Raw genomic sequence first — 25,136 nt, forward strand, 5'->3', positions numbered from 1 at the left:
TAAAAATATATATACATATATACTGCCAGCACAAATGAAAAATTACTGTTGCATGTAATTTGCCTTGTTTTGTTTTTCTCCAGAATAATAGACTCCTATTTTTCTTTTCTTTTTTTTTCTCAACACTCTGGTTTACGCCTAGCTGAAGCTAATGTGGCCTTTAGCTGTCCTGCAGTAAGTCTGACCTTTCCAATTTAGATTATAATAGTAGCTCTCAATATAGTTCAACTTTTGTGAAAATCCTGTGTTAAGAGAGGTGTGTGTTTAACTTTGTGATATGTTTGGAGGGTGTTTGTGCTGCTTCACAGGACACAGTGCACACCAGCACAGTGTGCACTGTTGGTATAATGCTGTTGCGCTTTTGTGACGACAACAGCATCGCTGACCAGCGTAACACCTGAAACAAACCCTCGCTGTCATGGAGTTGCGGAGCTGCAGCAGTTTACGAGTTGCTGATGTGCATCGTGCGCAAAGAAAGCATCTACTTCTAAATTCAGACGTGACTGTCACCTGTACTTTGTGTGGGATTTTTGTGTTTGTTTTTAATTGATTGTGTTAGTTTTTAAGTGATTTTATTTTTCACATCTAACAGCACAGGAAACTTTTCTAAATGAACGTTTCAAAATGTGTGGTGGAATAGTTGGACCTACTTAAGTGTTATTGTTGTTTTCGGTCTTTGTGGCCACTGAAAACAAGGGCAGGATGTGCAAAAAAAAGAAAGCGAGTAATATAGAGTTGGTAGGAGCTTTGGCTGCTGAATATCTGAACTATAATCATTGGTGGTACTGCATTCTCTTTTCCACTATTTACATTTATTTGCTGCCAGAAGCAAACTAAATAAAACTGCAACTATATGTGACGGCTTCTATATACTTTCTAACTGATTTATGATGTGCTGTCTTTGGTTATTTTATCATTATGCATTCCTGTCCATTCGCTTTTTACTCATGCATTCAGCATTTCCTAATTGCTACTAATATTTTTTGTCTATATTTATTACAATCTTAATATAACTTGTTGGTGCAATTTCCCACAGGCTTTAGCATTTCCCTCGACCTCTTATTAAATTCTGATATTGATCTGTTGATGTTGTCTTATGATTGTAAACCTCTCAGCAGGACCTGTAAATCCAGGGTTAACAGAGCCGGTGGTGTTGATTTTGTTAGGTAAAGCTAAGAGTAGTGAGACTGAAAACTGAGGGGTACCTATTATGGTTTAACTGCTATTTTTTTTCATTAGTTAAATGGTGATGGCTGCCTGATGTGTAAAGGTGGACGCTAGCCTACCTTTTCATAAGCTACAGTGGAGATAAAGAGCTTACACACCTCTGTTAAAATGCCAGGATTTGCTGATGTTAGCGTAAAATTATACCAAGATATTTGCAGGTTTTTTCCACCTTTAATGCGATCTATAACCTGTACAGTGGAACTAAAACTTAAAGTTTGTTGGAGCATACAGAATTCTTTCGGGGGGGGTACATCTCAACTTTCTTCTTTGCAAAAAGCACTCCAAATCTAACAGACTGTGAGGGTGTCTCCTTTAGGTCAACCTGTAGAAAAATGCTGAAAAATGTAGCCAGGCTTGGATGTTTGGAAGTGAGAAAAGGCTTCTGTTTTACCACCCTACCCTACCACATAGCCCAGACACATGAAGGCTACTTGCCAGATGACCACATTTCTTCTGGTCTTTTCATAAATTTTAGAGTGATGTCCAGTCTTTGCAGTCCCACTGCCAAATATTCTCCACGTGTTCATGACGGTCTTCACTGTGTTTTGTGGTACATTTAATGCCCTCTCCTGATTGATACCTTTCAATAATGTCATTCATTTGACGATAATGGCTATGACTTTAAGATGCAGCTATGTAAATATCAGGAACATCTCACTAGAACATCTGAATTATATGTGGTTTTGATCAAAAGATGGCAGGTGTGTGCAGACTACTTAACATAAATTTGATTGCAGTTATCCGAGGTTGTCAACACTTATGTTTTCAGTTTATGTTTTAGTTAAACTGTGTAGTTATAGGTCGCACTGAAGATGGAAAAACAATCTAATTTTTAAATTTATTTAGTTTTATATATCACAAATATCTGGCATATTAACAGGGATGTGTAGACTTTATATTTACTGTAAAACACAAAACAAAATGTTTTTACTCTCATGTACAATGTCTTAACTTGGCGTTATGTTTGGCTCATGTTAAACTGCAAATACTTCCCAAGTGTTTGATGTCTAAAAATGCTGAGCTGCATATAAGGATATAAGAAAACTGTAACTTAAGGGATGCTTTTCTGTTTACACCGCATATTTCAGTGAAAAAACTGTGCAATAATTTAAACCAGTTGACAATTTTCCCACCAGGAGGAATTATATAAAGGCAAACCGCATTTGTAGATTATTTAATTCACTTGACTGTTAAACCAAACTCTGAGGTGATGCCCTGTCCCGACAATAAAAGTCTTAATGGTTCCAAACAGATGCACACGTAGCCCTATTTATTACAAAGTTATATAATGTATGTATTACTCTGGTCTCTCTAATGTTTATTTGTAATTGTGGTGGATTGAAAATTGCTTGCTCCAGCATGGCAAACCTGAATTGAAGACATGAAACTGTTTTTTTTTTAAAGCCTCCTGCTGTAACTGTTTTAAATCATCCTGTATTTTTTTCCTACTCTGAACTGTTTAGAATAAACATGTGGATTCATCTGCTGTGGTGGCCAGTTGGGAAATAATTGTATTCGTTCAGATTATTAAACATGACTGTGAATGAGAGGGACGCTACAGTGAAGGTGAGTGCACAAGAGAGATGAAGAGAGTGCAGGCAGGGTGGCGTGGGTAGAACTGAGTATAAAGGCTGATTTGTGAAAGAAGGAGAGCAGCAAGAAGGAACTTGAAGGTTTGCAAGATTGTGGGACCTGCTATGATGTATGATTTGGAGTTGCTGGCAAAGATGGAGCTGAAACTAGAGCTGACATATCTAAAGATGTTAAAAGTTTCACTAGCAGTGACCAGAAGGGACAAGATTAAAAATGAATACATATGCGGGACAGCTGGATCGAGCGATTTGGAGACAAGGTTAGAGAGGCAAGGCTGTGATATTTCGGATATGTAGAGGAGGGACAGCGGATATACTGGACAAAAGATGCTGAATTTGGAGGAAAAGAGGAAGAGATTCATAAATGTAGTGAATGAGGACATGCAGAAGACTGGTGTGACAGATGCAAGGAATAGATGATGGCGACCCCTAAAGGCACCAGCCGAAAAGAAAAGATGATTCGGGGGTGATAAATGAGTTAATCTATAGGTTATTACTGAAGACAAAGCCTATAAATGGTTTGACGAAGAAAATGTTTCGGGGGTAAACCTGTATGAACTAGTTTAATTCTTATTAAACCAGTTCCCCCTCCCCAAAGAACTTCTAAATAGTAAAGACCAGCTCTAATTATACTCTCTAGCTCTCTACAACCTGAAGGAGACAAGACTTGCCCAATCATATTTCGCTTTGTTCAACCGTCGTCCAATAATCTGTGAGCTTGTTGGATTACGACAGAAAGCAACAAGAAGTTTCCAAAATGGTGCTTGAAAGTACTATGGTCTGGTAAGAACTCTACAAATGTATTTTTGTGTGTGTTTATAAACCCGTTAGCGGTTCATATGGAGGTGTACCAGTAAGTTACTTTATAAGGGGGCTCACCGAGCTGCATATGGGGTAAATGTCGCTGCCAGCCAGGCTGATAATGCACAGTTGATTGTGGGCCGGCTAACGCAATATCGACCGGCTGAGTCATTGTAGCTAAAGTTAGCCTTGATTTGAGGTCTTATTAAAGTCTTTATTTACCTGCAAGCCACGAGACTTAATTTCCAGAATGTCGCTGGTTACAGTTTTGTGTTTTCTGCCTAAATTATTAACTGACACCAGCGGTTACTTGATTGTTTTCCAGCGGCATATGTAGAGTCACCTCTCGCTAACGTTAGCAAGCCGTGCTAGCTGTGACTGTTTTTACCCTGTTACGCTTTATAGCGGCTAAACTTTTGTTTATTGCTTCTCCCGGTGAATATATTATATTACCCATTCGGCCAATGTAGGTTATGGCTGATGATGAATTACGTGAACGCTTACTAACTCTTAAGCTTTGTGATGGAGTACACATTAAAGTGCTGTTTCCTCTTCAGTGTGGACAACAGCGAGTACATGAGAAATGGAGACTTCCTGCCAACGAGGCTACAGGCTCAGCAGGATGCTGTCAACATTGTCTGCCACTCCAAAACACGCAGCAATCCAGAAAACAACGTGGGCCTCATCACTATGGCAAAGTAAGCCGTTCTCTCTTCATTAAACAATTATGTGGCTAAAGTCATAACACTTCATTAAATCGTACATGGTTACTGATGATGGCTGTCTTCAGAGGATGCAGTGCAATGACTTCCTTCTAAATAAAGAAGTGCATTTGTTGTCTTTGTGTAGAGGCTGTGACAGCTAAGGCCTGTACAAAACAAGTTGAACATACCCAGGGTAGATTTCCGTTATCTGGATTCACTTATCCTAACAGTCAGGATAAGAGGTCACACGAAGAGTGTTATTCTCTCCATAAGTTAACGCAAGAGTGGTTTTTGGCAGCGTCTGACCAATCACAGTTATTGATAAGTGTACTGGCAACAGACTGGCTGATTTAGACTTTAGATGCTATTAAAAAAAAAACTTAAGGCCCTTATACAATCTGTGTAAAGAAGTCCAACGATCTTCCAGGAATGCTGATGCTATTTTCTGGAGTACTGGTGATGATTTATACTTGTTGTTCTTTAATCTTGAACCCGACCTACTCCGGAGCAGGTTAGATTTGCAGAAGATTTGCTATTGACACACTTTAACGAGAAGTCTGGGCTCGGGAGAACCTGAGTGCCCTGGAGGGACTTTCCCTGCCGGATACACGATGGACGGGTGGCAGAGGATCGTGTGCCTGGCGGGACTGTCGATCGAGGACGCTGAAGATATCTACATATTCGGAACCATGATAACAGGGTTCTTGCTGATCGCTGGCTTGGCCCTGGCTTATCGGAGAATTAAGAGAGCGGAACCGGCTGTTCAAACCCCCACAAGGCTGCCCGCTGGGATTGGAACGACAGGTGCGACTTCTCAGAAAGGGCTCACTGAAGGCAGCATGGTTAAGAGCTTGGAGGCACTTACGACTGCAGTGAATGCTCAGAATAACACCTTTGAGCGTATGTATGTTGGATTACATCAGGAAAGAATCAACTCAGAACAACATCTCTGGGCGGAGCTGGATTACACCTCGGATCAGTTGGCTGCGGTCGTGAGGTCTCAGAATCTGCTAGGTGAGCAAAAAGAGTGACAAGACCACAAAATCGACGGCTAATAACATCACGGAGAAGCTCGCAGCTATTAACGGGAGACTGAGAGACCAGTGTCGGAGTGTTAAAAAACAGCTTGAAATTCTCCATCCTAACCCGGCTACCCCTTTGGCGCCAGCTCAAGGCTGGAGCCGAACAACAACTCCCTGATAACGACTGTGTTGAGTCTTTTCCTTCCCATTCCCTACAAGGCCACCTGGGTTGGCTGGAAGACTGTTTACTTAGCCTGGCAGGGCGAAGGACACTGTCTCAGCTGAACTATGGACACGCACACACATACATATACTGATAAGCACTCACCGACGCATCACCCTCCCTACCCCGGATCCAACGCCACCTCCAACGCTTACCTCCCCCATGATGTGGACATTGGGTCAGCTGGAGGCGCAGTAGAAAGATTGCAGCGGTCCCAGATCAGATGTACACACTGGAACACTTTCCCATGTTGCTGTCTGTGTTTATTGTGTTATGGTGTGTTGATATCTGTGCATTCCTGTATTATCCTTTTGTGTTGCACATTTCAATGTTTTTTTTTCCTCGCTACCTGGCCTGACCTGTCTCCCCAATGTGATGTTTGTATTGTATGTACGGTCGGCAAGGTCTGTCATCTCGGTTGTGGGCAAAAGACCTGCAACTGACAAATAAAGGCTATCTCATCTCATAAGTTACCCAGTAAGTAAGTGGTCCATCTTTGTAGTACTGAAAACCCCGATGTTACCTGGATAACACAAAATCCTACTTCATAGCTCAGACCTCTGGCCTGTTGCTGCTGGGTCTGAGGTTTAATACTGTTTGCTGGTTAACCATAAGCATTTTTACAAAAGATAAGCAGGTGTTACATGAGCTGTGCTAGCTCTTTTCCAACCCGTGGTTAATGTAAACAGACATTTGCACAACATCAAAACGATCAAACCATATGGTTTCTAAATGAGGAGCACTTCCTTTAACCACCAGACTGACCTGCTATTTATGAAAGCTGCTCTTTAGTACACCACACTGCTTTGACAGAGCTAATTCTAATTAATATTTAGTATTTTAATATTAATATTAACCAATTGTTAATTTGTTAAATGTGTACTTTACTGGGATTATTTGGAATTGGCACAAACTCATTTGACAGTGTTGTGTATTAAATTGTGTGTCAGATTTAATTCCCTGTTAAGGTAACAACTGAAGGTGTTGACTCCTGGGTTTTTGTATGTTTTCTTGCAGTAACTGTGAAGTCCTGACCACACTGACTCCGGATACTGGCCGTATCCTGTCCAAACTCCACGCTGTCCAGCCCAGAGGAAAGATTTGCTTCTGCACAGGCATCCGAGTCGCTCATGTGTGTAACCTGTAAACTGCATTAACTGGTTAAAAACAAAACAAAACAAAAAAACAGTTTATGGCAGTTTATGATCCATAATTTTATCCTTTCCCTCTTTAGCTGGCCCTAAAGCACAGACAAGGAAAAAACCACAAGATGAGGATCATTGCCTTTGTTGGGAGTCCTGTGGAGGATAATGAAAAAGATGTGAGGACCTTTTGTTAAATGTTCTTTAGCTACACATTATATGCAAAAGGTGTAATGTCTCCTGCTGTCTGTGCACTCATGTGTTTGTGCATATTTCTCTGCCTGCTGTTGTCCTAACCTACCGATTCTTCAGCTTGTGAAGATGGCAAAGCGCTTGAAAAAGGAGAAAGTGAATGTGGATATTATTAACTTTGGAGAGGAGGTGAGACATTGTTGGGTAATCTTCCATATCAGAGCTATAAAACGAGATGCATTAAAGCCTACCAACATTTTTCTTTTTTTTGTATTGTTTTGTTTTCATTTCCATATCTGGTGCTTCTATATCTAAACAAACTGTCTCCAACTATTTGTTCAGGAGGCGAACACAGAGAAGCTGACTGCTTTTATAAATACTCTAAATGGGAAGGAGGGGACGGGCTCCCACCTGGTCACAGTCCCTCCAGGACCCAGTCTGGCTGATGCTCTGCTGTCCTCTCCCATCCTGGCCGGGGAAGGAGGCTCTATGATGGGTCTCGGTGCAAGCGACTTTGAGTTTGGGGTGGATCCCAGTGCTGATCCAGAGCTAGCCTTGGTAAGCAATATAGGGAGGTGGGTTGAGAAGCTGATAATGTGGCATATTATGTGCCAAAATAGTTGCATGGAAAAGGAGAAAATTAAAAATCCTTTCAGATACTCAACTCAAAGCCTGCCTATGCTGACAGAGCTACTGCTGCTTGTGAGCAACACTGGGGAGTTTATTTCCCACTACCACTGTAAAGACAAAGACCATAACACACACCAGCAGGAGAACCTTATTCATATTTGATAATAATTTGGTCTTCCATAACTAGAGAACAGATGTGGCTATTGGCACAACTGATGGACGTGTAGAGAATGGGTGCGACGCTTCAAAGCAGTCTTTAAAATGGCAGTAAAGGAATATGTGACTTTTAATATCAATGACATCATCTTTATAAAAGCTGATAATCATGAGGCCAAAAATGTAAAGGACAGCTCTTCTACACTAGTTCATTTGTTTATTTAGGAAATAAATTATTAATGGTGTTATTTTCGATGCTGCCTCTTTTGGAAACTTGCGTGTCTAAGGTTAATAAAAGCAGGATGTTTTAAACTATTTCCTGCATAACAACTTGACGACTATCTCCACAGTTTCCTTTCTTATATCTATATCTTGCCCTTGTGCCAGATACATGAAACAGAGTACTCATTCTTTTACATGACTTCAGTCATATTTCAAGTACTCTCTGGCTTTGCCACAAATTTAAAAAAGTGACTTTCTTGTTCCTGTCCTGTGGACTGAGTCCATCCTGTGCCTTTTTATCTCACCGTGCTGCCCCTGCTTTAGGCCCTGCGTGTATCAATGGAGGAGCAGCGACAGAGGCAGGAGGAAGAGGCCCGCAGAGCTGCTGCCGCTTCTGCGGCCGAGGCAGGCGTGCCCACACCCAGCGCAGATGGTGACTGCAGAATTCACAGATCGTTATTTTCACCTTTGAGATAAAAATTATTACAGTACATTAGAATTTAACCAAGTGTTCTTTTTAAACACAGAATCAGAGGAGGCTTTACTGAAGATGTCAGTATCTCAGCCTGAGAGTGGTGCAGCAGTGCTTCCTGACTTCAGCAGCATGACAGAGGAGGAGCAGATAGCCTACGCCATGCAGATGTCTCTTGCTGGAGGAGGTAACTTCCACTTATGATCAGTGTATTTGTTTTAACTCTTATTTTTTGAACATAAAGCATAACTATCCTCTTATTTGTGAACAGAGTATGGTGAAATGGACACAGGAGCCCCCATGGACACAGCTGAATCAGCCAAGGTGAGTCATCGTAATGATTTAAATTGAGCTTTAAGGCAACTGTTATTTTTGAGTGTTGGATGTGAAATCATCATGCTTTGTGGACTTTTCATAAAGTAATAAAGGAAGGAAATATTTCGAGTTATTCCAGCACACATAATGTGAACCGACGTAACAGCTGGAGCCCTTTCAAAGACTCGATACGAATAAAACGTATTAAATTAATAACCTGAAGGAGGAATGATTTCATAAGAAAGTAGCTTGTTTCTGAATAGTCAATCTAGCAGACATTAAATATAAGGAGGCACTTGCCTTTCAGTAATAAATATCCATCTATCAAGTTTAACAATAGTGAGATGGACCTGAATGTACTCAGCATCTTTAAGCATCAAATTGTATTTCCTGTGTCTTTTTGAATAGTTTGCTATTTTAAATGGTGTTCATTTGTATGAGCATGGTGTCATCGTGGCAAACTGTTCTTCAGATGATAAGACAACATGCAGACTAGATGAGCTGGCAAAGTTCTAGGTGACAAAATGGTGCTAAAACCATACATACAGTGGTCACCGATGAGCCACAACATTAAAACCACATCCTGACAGTGTGTGAAGTGAAATGCCTGTGCTTCTGTCAGTTTCTGTAGATCTGTGACTGCACAAAAAGCTTCAAATAACCAGCAGCGGGCAGCCTGGTGGTGATGACGCTATGAAATAGATAGTGAAACAGTGGCCCACAGACTAGCTGTCATACATATCATTGACACTGCCCCCTGGTGAGAGTGCACAGCTACAACATGTAGATAACTGTCTGCAAAGCTCTGCTAAGGACCAACGCCCAATCATTCTCATCTCACCAAAACAACACAGGACCCCTGTAGATATTCTGTGGGGCTGGTAATTAATCCTTTCGGTTCCTTTTTGGTCCTGTGACATCATTCAGGGGTTTAAGTGGAATGTGTAAAAGTAGCATCTGAATATATGTCAGGACCCGTGGTTTCCCTGCAAAACATCACATTCAGTGCATTTTTAATTTTACTGGCAGAATCAAACTTCCATATAGCAGCTGTGTATAATATATGCTGTATCTTAACTGAACAGGAGGAAGATGACTATGACGTGATGCAAGACCCAGAGTTCCTTCAGAGCGTCTTGGAGAACCTGCCGGGTGTCGACCCCAACAACGAGGCCATCCGCAACGCCATGGGTTCCCTGGCCTCCCAGACGGGAAACAAGCCAGACGGCAAAAAGGATGAAGAGAAGAAGAAATGAGGAATGAAATAGAGAAACATGAACAATTGCAGACTAATGCAGGATTTCCTACATATATGACAAGAATGCTGATGCATCGCCCTGCATGACAGCACTCAGAAATTTATTACTATCCTTCTCTGTCGAGACACTCAGAGGCACCAATATAGAAGAAAATACTGCAGTACTGAATAACTATGTAGTGTTTAATATGCCCACAAAGAAACTGATGCTATTAAAATATAATAATGGTCCATTCTCAAATTGCCTTGTGCACCCTTCACTCTACATTTCTCTACATGGTTATAACAATTAATGATAATTCTCGCCACAGATTTTTTTCCTCCTTTTTTTGTGGTGGCAGGCTTTGAAACCAAACAGTTAGCCACACTCCTGTCATGTCTTTGTGGGTTTCTTTTGCAATAAAAACTGTCTAAACATGTGTTTGTGGTGTGGTGACACTCCTGCAGCCCCATCAGCCTTTAAAAAGCGGCAATTCCCAGCAAAAATAAACATACGTGTCGCTCTCAGCATCCTCCCGTGCATTTTTCCAGCGCTATCACAGGCTGATAGGATGTGCTGAGTCATGTGACGGGAAGCGCAGCATTTTCAGCTGAAAGCAAGCTAGGATAGTCGGGAATCGCACATCCAGGTAAACAAATCAAAAAATACATGAAATATTAAAGGAAAATCCCCATCCCGGCCACCGTTTTCTGTGATTTCGTCGAGCCTGCTGTCACCGGGTGGCCGCTGCTGTCACACCAAACCTCAGCGAAGCGCTCTGTTGCCTTTTAAATGGCGAACGCTAGCTCGTTAGCTAAATGACCCCTCTCTCTCTATCTGTCTCTCTCTGTCTTGGCTGGAGCTCAGCGGCCAGCTAGCCAGCCTCAAGTGTAGTAGCTCAAAAATAACCGTGGTCGCTGCTACAAAAACGCTCTGTCGGTGGTACCGCCTCTTAAATGGTCACTATTGCAGGGCCCTGCATGCGGTAAAAGCACGATGGAGTGACGAGTGTTTCCCATTCATAGTGGAATATTTTTGAACCTGCCACCGGAGAGAGCGGTTTGGGGAGCAGAAGCGCCGCCGCTAGCGTGCTAGCTGGCTAATGCAGCATCCGAGCTAGCTAGCGAGTGGAGCCTGTTTGTGTATCACAGGGAGGTGCATGTCTGTTGTTTCAGGTTATCATGGAAATATAAACACAATATAACTGTCATTTTATAGTAGAGTTTTTGCATGTAGGGTTATGTAGTAGGATGTAGAGTCATGCTTTTGTGTCTTGTTTTTACAGGAGGTAATCCCGGTATGGGGGACATGAAGACCCCAGATTTTGATGACCTGTTGGCAGCGTTTGACATTCCTGACATAGATGCCAAAGAGGCCATCCAGTCTGCCCCAGATGAGGCAGAGGGACCGCACGGAGCTGCAGGTGCACCTCTGGGGAAGCCAGAAAGCGTTGGGTCATCCATGAGAGCGCCAAGCCCCTCGGACCCCCAGGCAGACACCTCAATCGTGAGTGTGATTGTGAAGAATAAAGTGCGTATCGAGACGGTGGATGGAGGGGAGGTAGATGCAGATCAGGACACTATTGATGTGATCACAGGGGTGGATGTGGGCCCTAGACTTGGTGCGTGCGCTCCTGGATTGGCTGAATCTGAAGCTCTCAACCACAATGGTTTCGGGACTTCTGGCGTCTCCACGCCACTTCCACTCAGCCAGGCTCAGCCTAATGGTGCACCATGGTCGGTAAATACACCCAAAGTGTCTTCAGAATCAGCAGGAGCTAGTACGGCCAAGTCTCACAAGCAGGGTGGTAACATTTTCAACAGACTTAAACCACTTGTGGCACAGGGGTCTGGAGATCCTGTGGGTCGAGCCCGAAAGATGCAGCTGCTACAGCAGCAGCACCAGCAGCAGCAGCAGCAGGATACGGGCCAAGAGAGGGCAGACGGCGTGAAAGCTTCATTACCTTCATCTTCGTCTCTGTCAGCTGGGTCCCCTCCTCTGGGTGCTGGTGGGCCCGTGGGACTAGCCTCGCCTTTCTTTCCACCTTCCAAGCCCCTGCTTTCAACTCCACCTTCTGCACCCTCATCACACCCTCTACGCTCATCGCAGCCTTTTAACGGAGCTCCCAAGGGTGGTCCTGCTGAATTTCAACACCAGCAGGTGGAGGAGGAAGATTCTGACCCCGATTTGGGAAGCCCCCTGGTAATCCAGGAGAGCCCGGACTCTCCGACTTGCACTCAGCTGAGCCGACGTTATAAGTCTGACTCAGTCTCGGCACAGCCCTCATCCTCTACTGCATCTCAGCCCAAACCTGGGGACACTCCTTCAGGGGCATCTTTGACTTCATCAGCTCCCCCGTCAGGCTCAACAGAGAGTCCCCAGGTGGAGGACAGGCATCCAGAACACGTGATCGAAGAGAGAGACTCACCAGAGAGTCCTGAACCTGAGATGCCAAAATCAACGGCTCAAGTCACAACTAAAAGGTGCTCCAGCCCTGCAGTGGCCTCCACCCCACCTCCTTCTGAACTGCGGGAACCTAAAGAGGAGGAGGAAGAGATGGAGGTGGGAAACGGCATAGACAGGGTTGTTGATGGTAAAGCTGACAAGGGAGAAAACACGAAAACGGGTGAGGAAAATATGGAGGTGGATGATGGTAAAACTAAACCCGTGTCCACTGACGCGGGGAACACAGGTGATGCAACACCTGCTGCTTCTGGAACACCATCCAGACCCCTCAAAGTCAGAATCAAAACTATTAAAACCTCCACAGGTGGAATCACCAGAACCGTGACACGGGTGGCGCCTAAAGGTGGTGCTGCAGGGAAAGGTGTGGACCCTAAAGCTCAAGCTGGGGAACGTAAGGTTTTAGGAAACAAGGCCCAAAAACCTGAGTCTTCCCCTGGTCACATGACAACACCTTCGCAGAAAGTAAGTGCTCTAAATGCTCTGCCTGTCTCTACACTCGCAGCCAGCAGCGTCATGCTAGCTGCCGCCACAAAGGTCCAAAACAAAATGGCTGCATCTGACAAGGCCAAGGTTTCTGCCACAGCTGTAAGCATCACTAAATCGGCCGCCTTGCCTGTCACCCCCGTTGCAGCCTCCTCCCCGAAGTTCTCAGTTGCTGCGAGTGGGATCAGCGTACGTACGACCACTAACAAAACGGCAAATGGAGGAAGCGGCACCATCATAGGCAGCGGCCTCCAGCCGAACAAACCCGCCTCCATCGTCAACAGCACGGGGGCCGTCATCTCCCGGAGCCAGTCGAGCCTGGTGGAGGCTTTTAACAAAATTCTGAACAGTAAAAACCTTTTGCCGAGCTACAAGCCCGACCTCTCTGCTCTGCCACCACCCGAGTGGGGCCTTCCCCTCCCTGCAACAGGTTACCGCTGCCTGGAGTGCGGAGATGCGTTTGCGCTGGAGCGCAGCCTGGCACGACACTATGACAGACGATCACTCCGCATCGAAGTGACCTGCAACCATTGTGCAAAGAGGCTAGCCTTCTTCAATAAGTGCAGCCTGCTGCTGCATGCCAGAGAGCACAAGGAGCGAGGGCTGGTCATGCAGTGCTCGCACCTGGTCATGAGGCCTGTCACTGTGGAGCAGATGATTGGACAACAAGACATAACGCCAATTGGTGGTAAGCAGAAGTGCAGCCAACACTTACTTTAATCATCAGTTAATCATATTTTATTTATCATTTAGTTGATATCATCTCAAAGAAAATTGTTGGAATTAATGGGGGCCAATCATACTCATCTTCTAGATCTATGAGAGTCGCTTTTCATGATTAACATTTTGAAACAAACCTTACTTATCTCATGCTGAGCCTGCAGCCAATCAGTTAATCTTCTGTCTAGAAGGAGCTCTTTTAGTTCTCCTCCCCGTAAGCCTACTTTCTGCTCATGCTCTCCCTCGTAAACAGGTTTGACAAGCAGGCATGTCACATCCACAGCTGGGTACCTTAAATGACCAGATTAGGGATATCTTCTCTCTTTGAAATCATACAGAGCCACGAGTAGGAAAAAAAGCATCTGAAGCAAAGTGTTTAGAGCAGTCTGAACCTTTTGGCTGATAGAGATTATTCGCATATACACTGACCTCAATTATTTGAAGTCTTTTGCCGTGTGTAATCAGCACCACCACTGAAACAGGCATAAAATAATAAAACTCGTAGTAGGTCCACTGGAAGCCCAGAGGTATTTTTCATTTGTTGATTTTTAAAAAATGAATAAACAACAAATATTAAGGAAAAAAAGAGCTGTTTGTTACCTAACCATGATTCACTCATTAAAATATTAATCTCTTTATTTAAAAAAAATAAAGAAGCAAATGTATTTTGAACTAAAAACTATGTCATTCATGTGTAACTCATCCTCATTGACCGTTTTTCATTTATCTCCTCTTGTTTTTCACCTTTTGGCTGACCAGGCCTGCTCTCCTCTTCGTCCTCCTCTCCTCCAGTCTCCTCTCCTTCCTCCACACCCGGAGGCCCCAACATCTCTGCCAATTCCAGCCCAATGAAGGACACTTCATCTCCAGCAGCAGCAGCTCAGCCTCGATCCGTCCGCCGAGCACCTCAGGGCCCGCAAGCGCTGATGCCTCTGCCGTGCAAGAAGGCTGAAGGGCTGCAGTACAATAACTTCAAATGTCCGGAGTGCCAAACACAATTCTCTGGCAAAGCGGAGCTGGTCACCCACTTCCAGCAGATCAGAGCTGCGCCTAACTCAGTGAGTATTGGGGATGAGTGAACAGTATGTTTCGTGCTGCTGGTTATGAAGTTGTGATGATGACTTTGTTTTGTTTCATTTTCCTTTTTACTCCCCATTTTCAGACATGTACACAGTGCTCGCCTCCCATGATGCTCCCTAACTCGTGTGCCGTGTCCGCCCACCAGAGGATCCATAAACACAGAGCGCCTCATGTCTGTCCCGAGTGCGGTGGAATCGCACGGCAGGCCAGCTTCCAGACCCACCTGGACGAGGCCTGTTTGCACTTTGCCAGACGCATTGGCTACAGGTGTGGACACGCTATCGAACATGGTTAACATATGACATGACCAATAGAGTAACTGGCAGTTCAAAAGGTATTTGAAAATCATGTCCACTTCTTCTGTGGGAGGCATTTGCTAATGGGCAGCTTAAATGTAGCTAAGAATTATTAAAATAAAATAATATAAACTATAAAATCCGTCCCGTAATCAGTCTGTCTGATTCAAAGCAGATGTTTGGAGCAGTGACTAGTGGAAAAAGCTTCTGAAGCTACAACAGGAGTCTTAAGAACGTCTTGCAATGAAGTGACAGCACTTTCCAACTTCTCACTCCCTATATTGAAACTTTGCGGATCTGCCAATCCGATCCCAGTGTTAAATTAATAAGATATATTTCTCACTGTGAGGATTTGCAAAAAGAAAAGATTCATACAGTTCTATAATTTATTTTTACTGTCTTTTACCTGGCTTTTTAAGCACAGGCTACAATATTGTTAGGCCTGATGCTTTTATAAGGTGCATTATAGATACATGTTATAGATAGATAACACGATAACAATATGTTGTGTATAATCCAACTATTTTGGATCTAAATTAGCTATTGTTGTGAAAGAAAAACAACAGCATGCTTTCATAAGCTTTTATAAGTGCAAAAAGACAAGAAAAAAACAGGCTATTTCAAGTGGTTGCTAGGTGGTTGCCAGATGTTGTAAAGGTGTCATAATATTGCACGTATAGTTAAGCTTTTGTTGATATAAATTGGATGGTATTGTTGTAAATTAAAATTATAACCAGAATTTTCTAAGGTGTTACCGAAGCAAAACACTGCAAGTGGGCATTTTAGTGGTTGCTAGGCAACATAATATGTGATATAGATAAGAACCTTCAGGCCGAAATAGACACCTTCATGCCAGTTTTCTTTTTTTTTCTGATTTAAGGGTAAATTGCAGACAGACAGATTAATGAGACAAAAAATGTAAATATTTATATTTTATGTACCGTGTTTTATTGCACGCGTTTCATTACAGCTCAACTGTATTGTACTCTTTGCCGTCTTTGCTATCATATATAGCTTCACTCATTTCTCGTCTTGCTCTGCTCTCATTTTCACTCTGCGTGCACACAGAGTGGAGCAGATGATTAAAGGTGAAGCGCAGATATTTTGAATCAGTTTGATTTCAAGCTGTGATGTTACTATAGTGCAATAAAAGCTTTAGAAGGCAATGTGCAAATCAACACAAAACAGAAAGTTGAAAGTGAAGAAGCTTTTTGGTTATTATCTTTTAGCTAAGTCGCATACTGCTGCAAACAAAGGAAACGTATTTTGATATATATACACTGCGCACCAAATTATTATGCAAATGATATTTTTCTCTGATTTTCCTAAATAGCCGATTCAAATGTCAGTCAGCATAAGAGTATAATTCAAATGTTACTCAACAAAACTCCCAATGAAAACAGTATGTTTTTCAAAAATATAAAACTTAAAATGCAGTGTTCCAAATTATTACGCACACAGAGTTTCAAAACATTTTATAGGTTATAGAGAATTGAAAATGGTAATTTGTTGAATTTGCAGCATTAGTCAATTAATTTTACTGAAATCAAAGCTATTTCAATCAAAAACATCTTAACAGGTCAAGTTACATATTAGCATAGGACCCTTTATTTGATAGCAGTTTTACAGTTCTTGCATCCATGGAACTTGTGAGTTTTTGGAAAGTTTCTACTTGAATGTCTTTGCAGGATGTCAGAATAGCCTCTCAGAGCTGCTGTTTGGATGTGAACTGCCTCCCACCCTGATATTTTTTTTGTTTGAGGATGCTCCAAAGGTTCTCAATAGGATTGAGGTCAGGGAGGAATGGGGGCCACACCATGAGTTTCTCTCCTTTTATGGCTATAGCAGCCAATGATGCAGAGGTATTCCTTGTAGCATGAGATGGTGCCTTGTCTTGCATGAAGATGATTTTGCTGCAGAAGGTAGGGCTGCTCGATTATGGCAAAAATGATAATCACGATTATTTCACTGAAATTGAGATCTCGATTATTTGACGATATTTATATAACAGTAACAATGTATTGAATAATGGCTTTAAAGGTTGTCAAAAAATAATATAAAATAGTGTGCAAATACTGATAACAGTGCAAATGTTTGCAATATAAAAAATAAATGAAAAATGTAAATATCTATGTTTAGTGAACTTCAAAATACTGCATAATCTTTATGCATACAAATAACCAAACATCAAGGCAAGCTGTGTAGCCACACAATGCACAATTGCATCAAACTGACATTGAAGTATGTCAACTAAAGTTGCTGCTCCTTCATTGTTTGATCGTATGTCGCTTCGTGAGCGGTCTTCAAATGATTGAATAAATTTGTAGTGTTGCTCTGTGGTGCAGCTACGACACCGTAGCAAAGTTTACACACTATGTCTATTTGATCCACGTCTGACTCCGCGAACCCATAATGTTTCCACACCACTGAAGTCGTTTTACCTCTCTTTTCAACCAACAGCATTCTTTCTTCAGCACCCATTATCCTCTCCAAATAACTTCTGCTTAGCTTTCCGAGCTTCCCTCGGGTCCTCTTAATTGTTGTGACGCGTGTTTGAATCGCAGAGAGGTGCGCTCATTTTACCACACGGAGCAGCGCGAGAGTAAAGCACGAGGAAGGTACTAATAATCGGCTCAGTCATTTTTAATGATCGTTGAAAGCCCAGATCGTAATTTAGATTAAAATTCGATTAATTGAGCAGCCCTGGCAGAAGGCACAGTTCTTCTCTTTCTACCATGGAAGAAAGTGGTCAGTCAGAAATTCAACATACTTTGCAGAGGTCATTTTCACACTTTCAGGGACCCTAAAGAGGCCAAGGAGCTCTCTCCCTGTGATTCCAGCTCAAAACATGACTCCACCATGTCCTTGCTGATGTTGCAGCCTTGTTGGAACATGGTGGCTGTCCAAGAACCATCCACCACTGCATCCATCTGGACCATCCAGGGTTGCACTCATCAGTGAACAGGACTGTTTGAAAATTAGGCTTCTTGTAGTTCTGGTCCCATTGCAGCCGTTTCTGCTTGTGAGCATTGGTTAGGGGTGGCCAAATATAAGGTTTATGCACAACTGCAAGTCTCTGGAGGATCCTACACCTTGATGTTCGCAGGGCTCCAGAGGCACCAGCAGCTTCAATTATCTGTTTGCTGCTTTGTAATGGCCTTTTCGCAGCTGCTCTCCTAATCTGATGTATTTGTCTGGCAGAAACCTTCATCATTGTGCTTTTATCTGCACGGACCCATGTGTGCTCTGACTCACCCACAAATCTCTTAACATTATGGTGATCACGCTTAAGTTTTCGTGAAATATCCAAGGTTTTCATTACGTGTCCAAGGCATTCAACTATTTCACGCTTTTCAGCAACAGAGAGATAATTTTTCCTTCCTATATTGCTTGAAAATGGTGGTCAGCTTAATAATGTGGAACATCCTTCTTGTGTAGTTTTTCCTTTAATTGGGCTCACCTGGCAAACTAATGATCATAGGTGTCCGAGATTGATTTCAATCATCCAAAGAGTCCTGAGACACAATTCCATCCATGGGTTTAATTGAAAAACAACGTATTTAATCTTTATGACACTTAAACACAATTTGCATAAACATTTGGAATATTTATTTATTTATTTTTTTAATTTTATCCCTGTTATTGATTATTCTCATTATTCTTAACCAAGGTGCTCGAGCTGCCAGGTCGTGTTCGGAGGGTTAAACTCCATCAAGTCCCACATTCAGACTGCTCACTGCGAGGTCTTCCACAAGTGCCCGAGCTGCCCCATGGCCTTCAAGTCTTCCCCCAGCGCCCAGAGCCACATCAGCACCCAGCACCCAACGCTCACCGGAGGACAGGCCAAGTACGTGTGCTACTTTTCAACGTTTCCACAGAGAAATATTTTCAGACTGTTTAGGAAAATTCTCTTAAGTAGATCCCTAACCATTGAATTCTTCTTCTCCTTTTGCAGAATGATCTACAAATGTGTGATGTGTGATACAGTTTTTACCCAAAAACCTTTGCTGTACATGCATTTTGATACTCATTTAGCTAAGCAAAAAGTGCATGTGTTCAAGTGTCCTGACTGCACCAAGCTCTACGCCCAAAAAGGCTCCATGATGGAGCATATTAAGGTGGGTACATACAGAATGTCACAGCACATGATGTGTTAGTCCTTTGCCTTTATGTGTTGCCCATTCGTTGCTTTCTACAATGAATGCGGCGTCAAATAAGGCAGACAGTAATTCTTGGATCGGCCTTAGCGAGGTACCCCTCCGGTGACCTCGTCCTAAGTTCTATACCAAGTACAAAAGTTTAGCAATAGAGACATTAGAACTTGTTTGTAGTCGAAATAATCGTATTTATTCAAAGAACGGCTTCAAGATGACGATTTTCTCCGTTTGCCTTTCTGTTCTCTTCTCATACAATTTCCTGTCGTCCCGCTCAGACCGCTCACAGAGGCCCGTCCGCCAAACAGGAGTCTCAGACCGATGGCGCTAACCCCACCTCAGCTCCAGCCAACGCATCTGGTCCCTCTGGCCTCAAGTCAAAATCCTCTGGAAAGCCTGATAACTCTGATGGAGAGGACTGGGGTCGGGAGCAGGAGGAGGAGGAAGAAGAGGAAGAAGAGGACGATGACGATGATGCAGATGAGGACTACGAGGCTCCAGGGAGTCACTCCACTACCACAGGAGGCAGCAGTCATCCAAGCGCTCCAACCGAGTGGACCTGCCCTCAGTGTCAGAACACGTTCACGGACAACGAAGACTATCTGAGTCACGTGAAGATGGAGCACGGCAAGGTGTGACAGATAATGTTGATCACAGGAAGGAAAGGAACAGATGTTATTAACACAGAAGTGCACGAAATCTAGTTTCTGTTAGCTTAGCATATTGTGGATAGTGAAGTAGGGAAAGAGCCACTCCTTTTGGTAGGAAGACCAAGTTTCAGTATCCTTTTTTTTATTTTATTTTAAATCTTCTCTAAATGTCTTTATGTGTGATGTCATCTCCAAAGTTTCCCTGTCGTATCTGTGGAGGCACATTCAGCACATCCTCCAGCCTGAGACGTCACGAGCGTGTCATTCATGAGGGCAACAAAAGAGTCTTCCATTGCCAGTGAGTAACTTACACTTTCAGTACAGACACTGTTTATGGGTAGCATATAGACACGAGTAAATCTCAAATATAAACCTCCAGCAATTATAATTTGTATGATTAAATGTAATACACACTCACTGGCCACTTTATTAGGTACAGCCGTTCAAGTGCTTGGTAATGCTAATTAGCCAATGTCATGGTGGCAACTCATTGCATTTAAAATGCAGACATGGTAAAGATGACCTGAGCATCTTCTACAATCAAGGTATTCAGAAGAGCATCTCTGAACATGCAGCATGTCAAAACTTGAAGCAGACGATCTACAGCAGCAGAAAACCACACCTGTCAGCTAAGAACTGGCAACTGACACTACAGTTCCCACCAAATCCTCACCAAAATTAGACAGTAAAAGATTAGAAAATTGTTGCCTGATTGTCGGCATAAAAGTATTGATCCTACATGCCTTTGGATCGGTGGTTCTGGCTGCTAATGGCATGAGGGTGTGACACACTTGGACCTCTTGGTACCAACTGAGCATCATTTAAACATCACAGCCTACCTGAGTGTTGTTGCTGACCATATCCATCCCTTTATGACCGCATTGTCTTCTGACGGCTGCTTCCAGCAGGATTCATTTGCCATGTCATAAAACTCAAATCGTCTCAAACTGGTTTCTTTTTTTCTCAAAGATATTTTTATTAAATTGAAGCAACAAAGAAAGACAGATACACACAGAATTGTTAAACAACAAGTAGGTTTAACGATGATTGATTGAACTGAAATAATAGAATGCAGATTAATGACACACTCACCTATCTTGTAATTGCTTTTATCAGTTTACCCCCTACCCATACCACTTAGTAGCCCCATCCCTCTGGCCAGGTAGGAAAAAAACCCCAAAAACAAACAAACAAAAAAGCCCATCACAAATACAACAGGACAAAGCAGAAGAAAATAAAACAAACACACAAATAACTAAAAAAAAAAAAAAGAGGGGGGAGGATTTACTGAGTAATGCTGGAAGTCGGGTTCACAACCTGAAGGCTGGAAAAGTATTTCAGGAATTGCCCCCACACCTTGTAAAATTTACCGTTGTTATTACTAATCGCATAACTGTTCTTTTCAAGGTTCAGATAGTACATAAGCTCCCTCAGCCATTGAGCATGGTTGGGCAAAGGGGCACCCGTCCATCTTAGTAGGATTGCACGTCTAGCTACAAGGGAGCGTGCAATGCTGTGACGAGGTCAACCGTGCATCAGCCTGCCAGTGGTGCCAAAAAGCGCAACTAATGGATTAAGATTCATGTGGTATCCAAGAAATAGGGACACGGTTTGAAATATATCTCTCCAGAATCCTTCAAGGCTAGGGCACATCCAGAACATATGGATAAGGGAAGCCTCTGCACTCCCACGCTTATCATAAGAGGGGTCCACATTCGGATACATGCGAGATAGCTTGACTTTGGAGAGATGGAACCTATGCACAACCTTAAATTGTAAAAGACTGTGGCGGGCACATAGGGATGTGGAATTAACTCAAACTGGTTTCTTGAACATGACAATGAGTTCATTGTACACAGATGACCTCCATGGTCGGTCAATAGTTTTTATCCTGGAGCACCAATAGAGTAGCTTTGTATGATTCAAAGTTTAAGAATATCCTTATTTTCAATTCATCCGCTGTCTGAAACAACCCAGTTAAAGGTGTGTAATTTAAAGTCTTCTGATTGAAGCCAGTGCTTGTAAGGTGTGACTGTAGATGGAAATCCATACCAAGCTGACATCAACTTGGCAGAAGTTTAAAAAAAAGAATGGCACCATTACACTGCTTGTGCAGCAGAGGGCACTGAACACTTGATGCCTTTTTAAAATGTCTTCAGTGTAGATCATGGTCTTTTTTTTCTTTATCTGTTATCAGTCACTAATAGAGCTGCTTTATTATTACTCCTCAGATATTGTACAGAAGGCAAACGTACATTTGGCAGTCGGTTCTTAATGGACAAACACATTCGACTCCATCACAGAAACACAGATGGACAGGTGAGTAAAGGTTCTTGGGGCAGGCTCTGTTCGTGTATCGTCTCCACAGCTGCTTAGCCTCTGCTCTCCCTTTTTCTCAGGGTCCCCCTATGACCAGGAAGCGTGCAGCCACAGGGGGAGAAGGACCGGGGAGCTCCTCGGAGCAAGACGGTGAGGTCGGTCCTCCTGCGGCCAGAGCGGGAGACGAGGACGAAACCAACACAGAGGATGGCGGCGGTCCCGCAAAGAGAACCAGGGCGTCCATGGCGTCAACATCAGTGGGACCCAGTGAGGCAGAGGAGGAAGATAACGTTTTCCGCTGTGTCCCCTGCGGGTTCACTACAGAAGACGGGGCCGAGTTTCAGCGCCACATCCCCCAGCATCGGGGCGACACCGCCTCCTTCCAGTGCCTGCAGTGCGGAGTCTGCTTTGCATCGGCCGGCTCTCTCAGCAGACACCGTTTCATCACTCACCGAGTGCGGGACACCCAGAGCGACGCGGACCGCGGCACCCCCCGCGCCCAAGGCTCTCCAGATGGCTCTCCCGCCGCCGGTTCTCCTCAGGCACAGGGCGAGGACGGAGACGGAAACCTGGGCTGCAAGGTGTGCGGCCGGCGATTCGACAAGGCCACGGACCTCAACACCCACTTCAGGACCCACGGCATGGCCTTCCTCACGGCACACAAGACGGACAAGCCCCAGTAGAAGAGGGGCGGGGTCGTCTGAAGCTGACGGATAATCTCCCGAGGGGTCACGGCTGAGGAGGGCGATACTGTAGAATATGAATGTTGATGAAACACAGCTGCTCCTGTGCAGTCGTCGTATTCTTCTTTTCTTTTCTTTTTTAAGCCACCACAAACAGTTTCCCTCTGTGGCACCTCTTCTGTGCGATTGTATCTGCATGTTTGATCACTTAAAATGAACTCGTCACCTGTGATGGACTCTTGTGTGGACCATTCCCCCCCAGAGTAAAGCATTTATACTGTATATCAGCCATACTGTGTCCATTTCGAGCACTCACTCTTCACCGACTGTAGCCACCTGCCTGTTTGTTACTGTAGCACATACGTAGATACATAGCACCTCCCACTGTACTCCTCACAGCTGTACTGCAGATATTTTGTACTTCACATCGTTTTTCATGTCCTCGTTTTTTTTGTTTGTTTGTTTTTGTTTTTCTGGCAATTAGATCAGTTTTACCAGCCTGTGGGAGCTGGAAAAACTCATCGTGCCGAGACATCCTGAAGCATGAAGGGGATCGTTCGTGGGCACGGGGAATTTGACACTGAGTTTTATGTTGCTATAATATTTATTTATATGAAACACATTACTGCTGTTGGTGTATGTGAGTCGATTGCATCAAATGTTACAAGACATGGTGTGATTTACCTGCAACAGAGACATGAGATGAGAATCTCTGGAGGCGTTTCATTAGGAGGCGAGGTTACTGGAGGTGGTAACCCGTGTAGTGTGACTAATGTGTGATGTTGTTACTCGTTAAGCTAGAAGAAGAGAGGTAAGGCTTCCTGTCAGTAGTATACGTGTACGAGTTTTGCCATGTAAATACATATAATTACACTAAAAGAAATGGTTCTGGTTTTAGTAACTTGCTATGATAATGTGAATACGTATAGTATTTGTACTTGTACTGTTCCCTTTTTTTCAAAACAATTTGAAGTCCAAAAGAAAACAAGAATCCCCTCTCAGAGTTAGCTATACATTGTAATTACAAAGCAGAGGGAGAACGTGGGGGTCGTGTTGTCTTAATGTGTTTGAAAACAAATGTTGTTTTTTTTCTCTTTTTTTTTTTTTTTTTAAATCAACAGTGCTTGCTGTACTCACATTTCTTTTATATGTTTAAAAAACAGCCTTCACTGTCACTTTATCGGAGGCCTATGAGTGGATTTCTTTGGTTTTCTGTTTGTATCTTTTTATATGTCATATCATATTTATATAGCTCAGTAGTGGAAACTTTCATGTCATTTTCTTTTCCATGGTCGTGGTCTGCTTGCTGAAATGCCATACACTTTTGTGCTGTTTCAAAATAAATGTGTAAAAGAGACGACCGGCTCGTGTCGCGGATTCATCTGCAGAGGTCAGCATCGGGCTCGGTGCGATGCTTTTCTGTTTGCACACTTGGTTGGTTTGAATCCTCTAAAAATTCCCTGAGAAAAGAAAATCTTAGTGTTCAGCTGGTCAGATGAGCTGACATTTGGAAAGATTTGGTGACTGATTATGTAGTTTAGAAGCAGACCAGGTAATTTTCACGAGAAACAATCAGCCAAATGTTGTTATATAATAATTAATCTTATCCCTTGCAGCTACAGTCAGTCATAAAAAAGCAAGTTTTCACAAGACTGCAAACCTGGGTCCACCTTTACTACTTCCATAGGAATTGGTGTGGAAGTGCGAGCACCTCTATAAACACAATGCTGATTTCTTCCCAGGAGGGAACGTCTCAGAAAATTCACACTAAGGTCAGATTGTGCAATGCTCACAGAAACTGCAAAAAACCCTGTAAGCTACATCTCAGACTGTAAAGGCCTCAGTTAGCATATTAAGGTTCAAGATGGCAAAATTAGAAAAAGACTGAAGCTGCATCTGAACAAACCACAGGACTTGTTCCTTTGGACAAAAACACTTTGTCAACTATGAAGCACGGTGGTGGAGGGGTGACGATTTGGTCATATTGCGGTCATTGAGCTGACCATGAACTGATACCAAAGTACAGTCATGTGTGAGTCCAACAGCTAAAGCTTTGCCATGCCCAAAACTCCAGAGCTCAGCGTGAATGAAATACTGTGGTGAGAGCTTTGGAGCTTTTTCGTGCATCTGTTCATGTGCTGCAGGCTCCGCTCAGAATACTGGAAAACACTGGAGAGTTTGTCCAGCATAGATTTGCTACACATGTTCTATTAAAAAGGTTGCATATAGGACTACATATAGATAGACTCGTATATTCCATTGGTCAATATTAGCAAATCATTAAGGCACTAAGTGACTGGACATCGGGCTCATTTTGTGATGTTTACTCAGTATTATGCAAACATTTGC

General features: G+C 43.2%; 2 protein-coding genes and 1 non-coding gene across 5 annotated transcripts; all 3 read left to right on the forward strand.

Annotated features, from left to right (window-relative positions):
• Window positions 1–3,468: 3,468 nt before the first annotated feature.
• On the forward strand, window positions 3,469–10,375 carry LOC102295674 (26S proteasome non-ATPase regulatory subunit 4). Its single transcript, XM_005927574.2, has 10 exons — window positions 3,469–3,602; window positions 4,178–4,318; window positions 6,587–6,701; window positions 6,804–6,890; window positions 7,024–7,092; window positions 7,246–7,461; window positions 8,236–8,344; window positions 8,439–8,570; window positions 8,655–8,707; window positions 9,784–10,375. The coding sequence occupies exons 1-10, from the start codon at window positions 3,577–3,579 to the stop codon at window positions 9,952–9,954; spliced, it is 1,119 nt and encodes a 372-aa protein (XP_005927636.1). The 5' UTR covers window positions 3,469–3,576; the 3' UTR covers window positions 9,955–10,375.
• An 84-nt stretch (window positions 10,376–10,459) lies between these two features.
• znf687b (zinc finger protein 687b) lies at window positions 10,460–24,633 on the forward strand. Of its 3 annotated transcripts, none has more exons than XM_005927573.2 (10): window positions 10,460–10,585; window positions 11,222–13,573; window positions 14,398–14,663; window positions 14,768–14,952; window positions 18,652–18,828; window positions 18,937–19,099; window positions 19,414–19,767; window positions 19,983–20,083; window positions 22,017–22,104; window positions 22,185–24,633. In XM_005927573.2, exons 2-10 carry the CDS (start codon window positions 11,236–11,238, stop codon window positions 22,785–22,787), a joined length of 4,275 nt encoding a protein of 1,424 aa, XP_005927635.1. In that variant the 5' UTR covers window positions 10,460–10,585; window positions 11,222–11,235; the 3' UTR covers window positions 22,788–24,633. The 3 variants fall into 3 exon arrangements, with proteins under 3 accessions (XP_005927635.1, XP_005927633.1, XP_005927634.1); XM_005927571.2 differs by having other exon boundaries at window positions 14,365–14,663; window positions 22,185–24,632; XM_005927572.3 differs by lacking the exon at window positions 10,460–10,585 and adding an exon at window positions 10,592–11,087 and having other exon boundaries at window positions 14,365–14,663; window positions 22,185–24,632.
• On the forward strand, window positions 19,144–19,278 carry LOC121814836. The gene has a single exon (XR_006054609.1). It is a non-coding gene; the product is annotated as a small nucleolar RNA SNORA13 (small nucleolar RNA).
• Window positions 24,634–25,136: the final 503 nt, after the last annotated feature.

The sequence above is a fragment of the Haplochromis burtoni genome, unplaced genomic scaffold (assembly GCF_018398535.1).
Source record: "Haplochromis burtoni strain Fernald_Lab_line unplaced genomic scaffold, NCSU_Asbu1 Contig_90, whole genome shotgun sequence".
Classification (NCBI taxonomy): Eukaryota; Metazoa; Chordata; class Actinopteri; order Cichliformes; family Cichlidae; genus Haplochromis; species Haplochromis burtoni.

Excerpts from the sequence above, each read along its gene's own strand:
- LOC102295674 (XM_005927574.2), top strand. The coding sequence starts at position 3,577 with ATGGTGCTTGAAAGTACTATGGTCTG. Across the intron at positions 8,571-8,654 it reads GATGTCTCTTGCTGGAGGAG|AGTATGGTGAAATGGACACA; the intron begins GTAACTTCCACT and ends ATTTGTGAACAG. Across the intron at positions 8,708-9,783 it reads ACACAGCTGAATCAGCCAAG|GAGGAAGATGACTATGACGT; the intron begins GTGAGTCATCGT and ends TTAACTGAACAG.
- znf687b (XM_005927571.2), top strand. The coding sequence starts at position 11,236 with ATGGGGGACATGAAGACCCCAGATTTTGATGACCTGTTGGCAGCGTTT. Across the intron at positions 14,953-18,651 it reads GCCAGACGCATTGGCTACAG|GTGCTCGAGCTGCCAGGTCG; the intron begins GTGTGGACACGC and ends TTCTTAACCAAG. Across the intron at positions 19,100-19,413 it reads CCATGATGGAGCATATTAAG|ACCGCTCACAGAGGCCCGTC; the intron begins GTGGGTACATAC and ends CGTCCCGCTCAG.